This window comes from Cyanistes caeruleus, chromosome 8 (assembly GCF_971803275.1).
Source record: "Cyanistes caeruleus chromosome 8, bCyaCae1.hap1.1, whole genome shotgun sequence".
Taxonomy (NCBI): domain Eukaryota; kingdom Metazoa; phylum Chordata; class Aves; order Passeriformes; family Paridae; genus Cyanistes; species Cyanistes caeruleus.
In genome coordinates, this window is record NC_141708.1 from 30,525,562 (window position 1) to 30,532,603 (window position 7,042).

General features: G+C 45.6%; 1 protein-coding gene across 3 annotated transcripts in view; it reads right to left on the reverse strand.

Moving 5' to 3' along the window:
- The window catches only part of JMJD1C (jumonji domain containing 1C), a 174,845-nt gene extending 170,777 nt beyond the window's left edge, over positions 1 to 4,068 (reverse strand). For 2 of the 3 annotated variants that reach the window (XM_086899813.1, XM_086899803.1), the window contains exon 1: positions 3,647 to 4,068. In XM_086899813.1, coding sequence (XP_086755939.1) covers positions 3,647 to 3,787 — 141 coding nt within the window. In that variant the 5' untranslated portion in view covers positions 3,788 to 4,068. Of the gene's footprint in view, positions 1 to 3,358; positions 3,514 to 3,646 lie in introns of those variants that run through there. The other variant, XM_023930199.2, reaches the window with a different exon arrangement.
- Between the last annotated feature and the right edge of the window lie 2,974 nt (positions 4,069 to 7,042).

The following is a 7,042-nucleotide window of genomic DNA, read 5'->3' on the forward strand; positions in this document are numbered from 1 at the left end:
ATATTTAGGCTTTTATGAAGGGTATCTGATATGGTGATTTATTGTCACAGTATATTTCCCTATGCACAATTATTAGATGTTAGTCTGCCTATCATAATGCATTAGACTACCAACTCAATTTTTATCCTGTCTTTTAAACCATGTGCTTTATGATGGAAAAATTAATGCATCTATACTTACAAATTACAGATTTCAGTATTTTAAAATTAATGAGATTTCTTTACTATGAGTTGCACATTGTACGTTTAAAAGTCTACTTCCATTTTCTCTTTCATCACCATATCAAAGTTTTGCAACCTGTGGCCCAGTAATCAATTCTTATGGGACAGTAAAGACCAGGGAGATCATATGGCATTGACTCCACCTCTTTCCTCCTGGCCATTTCTTTATTTGCCCAGTTATCACTGTAATCAGAGTAGCACACAAGCTTTTCCAGGCAGTTAGAAGGAAGGAAAATAGATCTCCCAGTTTCCTCTAACAACACTTGGTGTGAAGCCGAAAAAGTATACCAAAAAATATAAAAGTATATTAAATATACTTTCATGGAGTAGGGGAGACATAGCAGGAAGAAAATACCAGACAATTGAGTTCTTTCCTACATTTTCCTAACAGGACAATAATTTTAACTATGAAAATAACCAATAATTTAGCTATAAAAATACAGTCATAAAACAAATTTAGCAGCATACAAAAACTGGCCTCTTGATTTCCCTGCTCAAAGGTGGAGAGCAGCTAGTCCAGCCTTCAAGTCCAGAGTTCCTGATTTAATGACTAGTTCTGTTTACAGCAGAACTAATGAAACTCAGTTTACTCCAGATTTGCTCCTATAAGCCCTGTGGCCACTTAACTTTAATTACATCAGTTGCCTCTAAGCTTACCCATGTCTCCTTGAACTCATGCACCACATAAAACTCCCCATTTGTCCATATATTCCCATACTCACACAGAGGCTTGCTCTCACACTTTCGTTAACACTCAGCTCTTTGTCATGTCTTCTTGTTCCACCACCTATCTCTGAATGGTACTACAAAAGACAGCATATGCTGTAGCTGGTTTGAAGCTGGGTGCATGTTGGCTGGCCAGTTGGAGATCACCACTTCCAGGAGAACACCAAATGCCATGACCTCCTTGCCTTTATGGTTTTTTGGGGAGAGGGTTCTCAGATGTCAGCTTTCACAGACTAGGGGAAGGCAGTCTTTCTCAAACCCCTCTCTGTTCTTAAACTGGCTGAAATTGACTGGAGGGTTCACACTTACTCAGGAAGAAAAGACACAAAGTCAATGCAAATAGTACTTCCTTAGAAACCAAGATTAGGAGGTAACTCAGTTACAACCAGCTGCAATTCACATTGAAAATGCCCACTGATGCCCTCCTCCTGTCCTGTGGTTCAGGGCAGATTCTGAATTTCTCACTCTTCCATCCCACTCTTGTGTGACCAGGAAAACACAAAATTGACAAAAAGTCAATTTCAACATTTTTATACTGCACCCTGTGGGCAGCAATTAAACTGTCAACAAGAATTACCACTTCACTGAAGTGACAGGGAGCAGTAGGGTCTGGAGATATTTACAGGGATGGCACACCTCAAAACAAAAGCCATGGAAGGATAACAGCAGTAGTTACTCCAGCTAGAATAGCACACACAGAATAGGGCTAACAGAAAAACGTCCCTGTATTTTCCTGGGGGCAGGGGGAAAGGATAATCACATTAGCAAATATTGACTAACAAGAAGTTAATGTTAATTATAAATGCAGAAAGAGAGTCTAACCTACAGAAACTACCTGTTGCTTAAAGAAACCTTATCATTTTTTTCCTCAATCCACTTCTTTGTGCTTTGGGGCCAGAGAATACATAACACAAACCCTAAATGCTGCAATTTAAAGAGGGCAATGATGTTCCAGTAAAGTACTACTGCAGAACTCTTCAGACCTAGAAATTATTTTCAAAACATTCCAAGGCTTCCAGCACACATAGGTGACTAGAAGTGCATGTACATAGCATAATGCAGCTGCTGTGCAGCTACCTTGAACATCAGAAGAAATATGGCTACGTTAGCACTGCACTGCACCCAGGCTGAAGTGCAGCTGAAGCATCCATCCTGCTTCTCAGGTAGTTAGGATCTATCCAAATGGTGCTTCACTATGACACATAAGCACATCCTTAGTCATCCGGCCTCAGAAACCAGCTGTAACATGACAGTTCTTCCTTAAATTACCAAGAATTGTAACAAAAGAGCATCTGAAGAGAAAAACAGGCACCAAAGTCAAGAAGAGGAGCAAGTTTTTACAATTAGCAGCATGCATCTTTCATTTAACATAACAGATGCAGACCCTGAAATGCCTTTCACTCTTTATGTCAGCTCTGCCCCTAAAGTTTACAAATTATGGCTCTGACTTGTAAATGTTAGTAAAGACCTCCTTAAACCTTACGCAGTGCTTCCATAATTGTATACAGATTCTAGAGACTACCCTGCAAGAATAACATCCAAAATAACATTCAAATAAAAATAAAGCATTCTAGACAATTTTCACATATAGTCAAAGGCTGAAAACACAAAACATTTCATAAAGAAGAGAATGAACTTGAATTATGAACTTGAATTCAAGAGCTTCTTGAATTATAGCTGAAGAATGGGGAAAAATCCAGAACAACATGTCCTAAATAAATAAATAAATAAATTGTTAAAAAACCCACCAAGAAAATTAACCCAGAATATAGCAAAAAAGTCGCATCTCAAGTCCACTTTCTGTTTTTGAAACAAAGCTTGAAGTCTGGGACGAATGAAAACTAGAGTTCTTAATTCTGTGATTCACACTTCTCAAACTAAGCAATCTACAGTCTCTAGTACCAGACAATTGTTTGCCTAATGAGTTTGTAAAAAAGACAACATTCCACCCAGATCAGTGTCGAGCTGTGAACGTCTCCCCCTTCCCAGCAGCAATATGGATTGCCCAGCGCAGTCCGGTGATTCCTTTTTTCAGCCTACGTAATGCCCATTTACACAGTCGTGATATTTTTAAATGTGCTTTCAGAAGCATTAAGTAACATAAAAACATGGAAGGAGACAACCACGGAGGTAGCACAGCACTCCGTTCACTGCGGAATTCACGAACAATATAACGACCAAATCCGAGCAGCACAATAAAACTCCATTTTACAGATTATGCATTCAGAACACCAACCCAAGGAAATCCTGGCCGTGTTTCCCCCTCCCCAACAGAGAGAGTGTGTCTGAGCACAACAGAGCATATCCTGTCTCCTTCGCTAACCTACACGCACATTCCAACACCCCTTAGGAAAACAGTGACAGCAGGCATGAAAGGGAAACAATGACATTCTTTTAATAACAACGTTCACCATCACCGCGCTGGATCCAGTCGGACAGTGCTACGCGGCAGCAGTTTCTGCATTCCTCTGGAGCAGCCGCATTCTCCCCTGCTACTCCAGGGGCAGCCTGATTGTCCCTCGCCGGCCGGGCCAGGCACCGGCCCTCTCTCACCGCGGCCGCACACGCCGCGAGGAACCGCGCCTGGCACCAGCCGTGACCCTCGGCTCTACGTCATTGTGCCCGGCCGGGCACGGGGCTATGTCGCGCCGGGCCCGCCGCCCCCCGCTGCAGCCCCCGGCCCGGCCCGAGGCTCTTACCGCCAGGTCGGGGCTGTGCGAGTCCCGCTGGGACACGGCGCGGATGACCCCAGCCCGCCAGCGCCCGCTCTCCGGCGGTTCCTCGCCGCCGAGGCACAGGAACCGCTTCCCCACCAGCTCCGGCCGCGTCTCCACCGCCATTGCCGCCGCCGCGCAGGCACCGCACCAGCCGCTGAGCCTGCTGCTCTAGGGGCCGCGCATGGCGGGCGCGGGGCGGGGACGGGCGCGGGGCTCTCGGACTCACAGTGGCGGGAGGGTGGGAGCCCCTCAGCCGTGCCGCCGCCGCCGCCCGACAGAAACACTGAACGAGGGGTAGGGGCGGGCCGGGGGTGAGCGCACCCTCCTTCACCTTCTCCCTCCCTCTCTCCCTCGCGCGCCCGCCCGCCGCGCTGCGGCCCCGACCACTCCGCCCACGCAGCCCCACTTCCATGGAGACCGACGCCGCGCGACGTCTCCCTCCGCCAGGAAGAGCGGACTAGCTAGCGGCCGCTGGCAAAGAGTCCGCGGCCGCTGGGCTGGCATCGGGACCCCGAGGGGGCTCGTCCCGTCGACCTCTACCCGACCGGGGCAGCATGGCCCTCACCTGCCGCCCCTGCGCCTCCCGAGAGCAGCTCCGCGATGATCTGACACTAGCGGGGTACCCACTCCCTGCCTCCGGTGCCACGGCGGGAGTTCGGACACAGCCTCTCCGGGGTATTTCCCCTCGGTGGAAGAAGCAGCTGTCCGTTCTCCGCGGGTTCGCCCACACCCTACTTAAGGCGCACCACTCCGAGAGCTCATTAATGTGTGAAAGCGGGGTACCGGTAAGATGACCAGGCTCTTCCCGGCTGCACCAGACAATAGGACAGGAAGCAACAGGCAAGGTGTTGTTGTGATGCACTGGAAATGCCACTAGAAGAAGAGAAAGAACTTCTTCACCCTGCGAATGACACTGGAAGAGACTGCCCAGAGAGGGTGCAGAGTCTCTCTCACTAGAGATACTGAAGAACTGTCTGTACACAACCCTGTGCCATGTCGACTAGGACAACCCTGCTAAGCAGGGAGGTTGGACCAGATACCCCACTGTGGTCCCTTCGAGCTTGACCCATTCCGTGATTCTCTGAGAGCCCAGGCTGGCAAGGGTATCCCAAGAGCCAGGCACCAGCATGCTGATGTCCCAGCCCTCCAGGCTTTGGGAGAGCCAGGACCAGGTCTGCCATCTGCAGTGCCTTCGCTCCTAAAGTCAGTTTGTTGGGGAGCTCGACAACAGCACCATCCATCCAACCTATCCACCTTTCCCTACTGCAAAGACTACAGAAATCCCTGGGAATGTAATTTTAGTTTAGTCTCTCAGAGGCTTTTAGAGACAAAACACTTCCGACCTAGAAGACACTTGAATTCTGTTGAAGGCTAGCAAACAGTGGATATTCAAGAAGTCAGCTCAGAGACTCACAGGGGCTTCAGCTGAGAGCTTGGGCTGCAACACCTGATGAAGCCATGCAACCATATTCTGTAGCAGTTGCTATTGGTTTGTTGCTCTTTCCATGGATCCCATAGTCATGCTGTGGTAATGCCATATTTGCATTTTAAGAGTTTTTCCTTCATGTTATCTGGAGGTGTAGCTTTCCTGAACTTCTGCCTCCCTTTACTGATATGCTTGCCCTCAAGAGAGCAGGTTAATGATCTCTCATCTAGCACTAAAAGCAAATTTGAATAGTGCATTTTTGAAAAACAGATTATGAGGCAAAAGGCATAAATCAAGAGTGCCAACTTCCCACATTCCTGTATAATTTAGTGGAACAAATAACTTCTGGTATAAGAGAAGTTAATTAACAGAAAACAAACAAACAAAAAAATCAATTCATCACTCAACCATGGCAAGTTTGTTCACAGGATTAGAATAATTTACAAGACGTAACAATTATACTAGAACCTGTATAGATGCCTGGCATCCCAGGCTGGAATGGATGGAGGTGTGCTCTTTAGAAGCTGCAGAAACAATCATAGTGCATTTGAGCTAAATGAGATTTTCATTCAAGTTCCAAGATAATGCTACAACCAACAAAAGTGTACTGCAGTCTCGCAGAAAGAATAAAAATTATGTAAGTACAGGGCAGTTATCCATAAAGAGTATCAGAAGAAGTTACAAAACTAGCTAAATAAATATTAACTGTATCATGAAGGAAAAACTCTTAAAATGCAAACATGGCATTACCACAGCATGACTATATTCAGGTGGATCAGTATACAAGACCCACAGGTTGCTGAACATTTTCCACCCCCAGCAATTTATTTTCTTGGCCTCTCCACTTACCCATTTCTTCTTTGCTGCTTCCTTCTCTCCTTGTTTCTCTGTAAAATGGTAGAAGTATGACTAAGGATATGGATAAATCAACTCAGAACCTCTGTCTTCAACAAAACAAAGTCATGGTGCTGGGTTTTGAGTTGCAATGCAAGCTGTAACCAAAGGTATGTATTCTATTACCATTTGTTAGAACCAGGTGGGGCAGTGTTCTTTATCTCTTCCACAGCCCATCTTCCCTCCAGGAGGGTATCTTCTGTTAATGGACCATTCAGTCTCACTGCATGACTGATGAAATTACATCATCCCATTGTGAAATACTCCAGCCAAAGGGAGGAACCAAGCATTTATACCTGTATATCATCAGATACTCAGAACACCACAGGAAGTTCTCCACTGAATTCCCAGAGGAGAGACTGGACCCGTCTACACTACTGGACCTTGGAGGAGGACTGCATCCTTCTGCAAGATCATTATTTCAACAGAACCATATTTGTCACTCCAGGAGGACTGCAGCCACCATTTAATTGGACATCTACCAACACCCTGACCAACAGGATGTCAGGTTGTATTCTGACTCTGTCAGTGGTGTTTTTGGGGTTTTTTTGATGGGTTGTTTTGGTTTTTTTAAATTTGTTTGTTCCACTGCATTTTTATTTTAATTTCCTTATTTAAGAACTGTTATTCCTATTACCATATCTTTGCCTGCGAACACCTTGATTTCAAGATTACAATAATTTGGAAGGGTGGGGGTGTGGGAACTGAGACTGGTCAAATAAGAGATTTTTAGCTTCAGGCATTAGCTTGAGCCTGTGTGAAACTAAGTAACACAACTTTCTCAACTCTGGCCTGGGAAATCATAAGGAAGAACCCAAACAATCCTTAGAGAAGGAAAACAACCTTTGCAGGTGTTGTTTGTCGCTTTGTTTACTTGTAAGAAACAGTCAAGGGGTGTTGTTCCTAGTTGTCCAATGATGGTGATATGTTGGTTCAATGACTGTTATAAATGCAATGGCAAAATAGGGTTAATATAAACAGCGATTTATTATAACACAATTTAATCACAAACGGGAGAAAAAAACCACAATAAAATAGATCAGCGCAGCGCTGAGTGG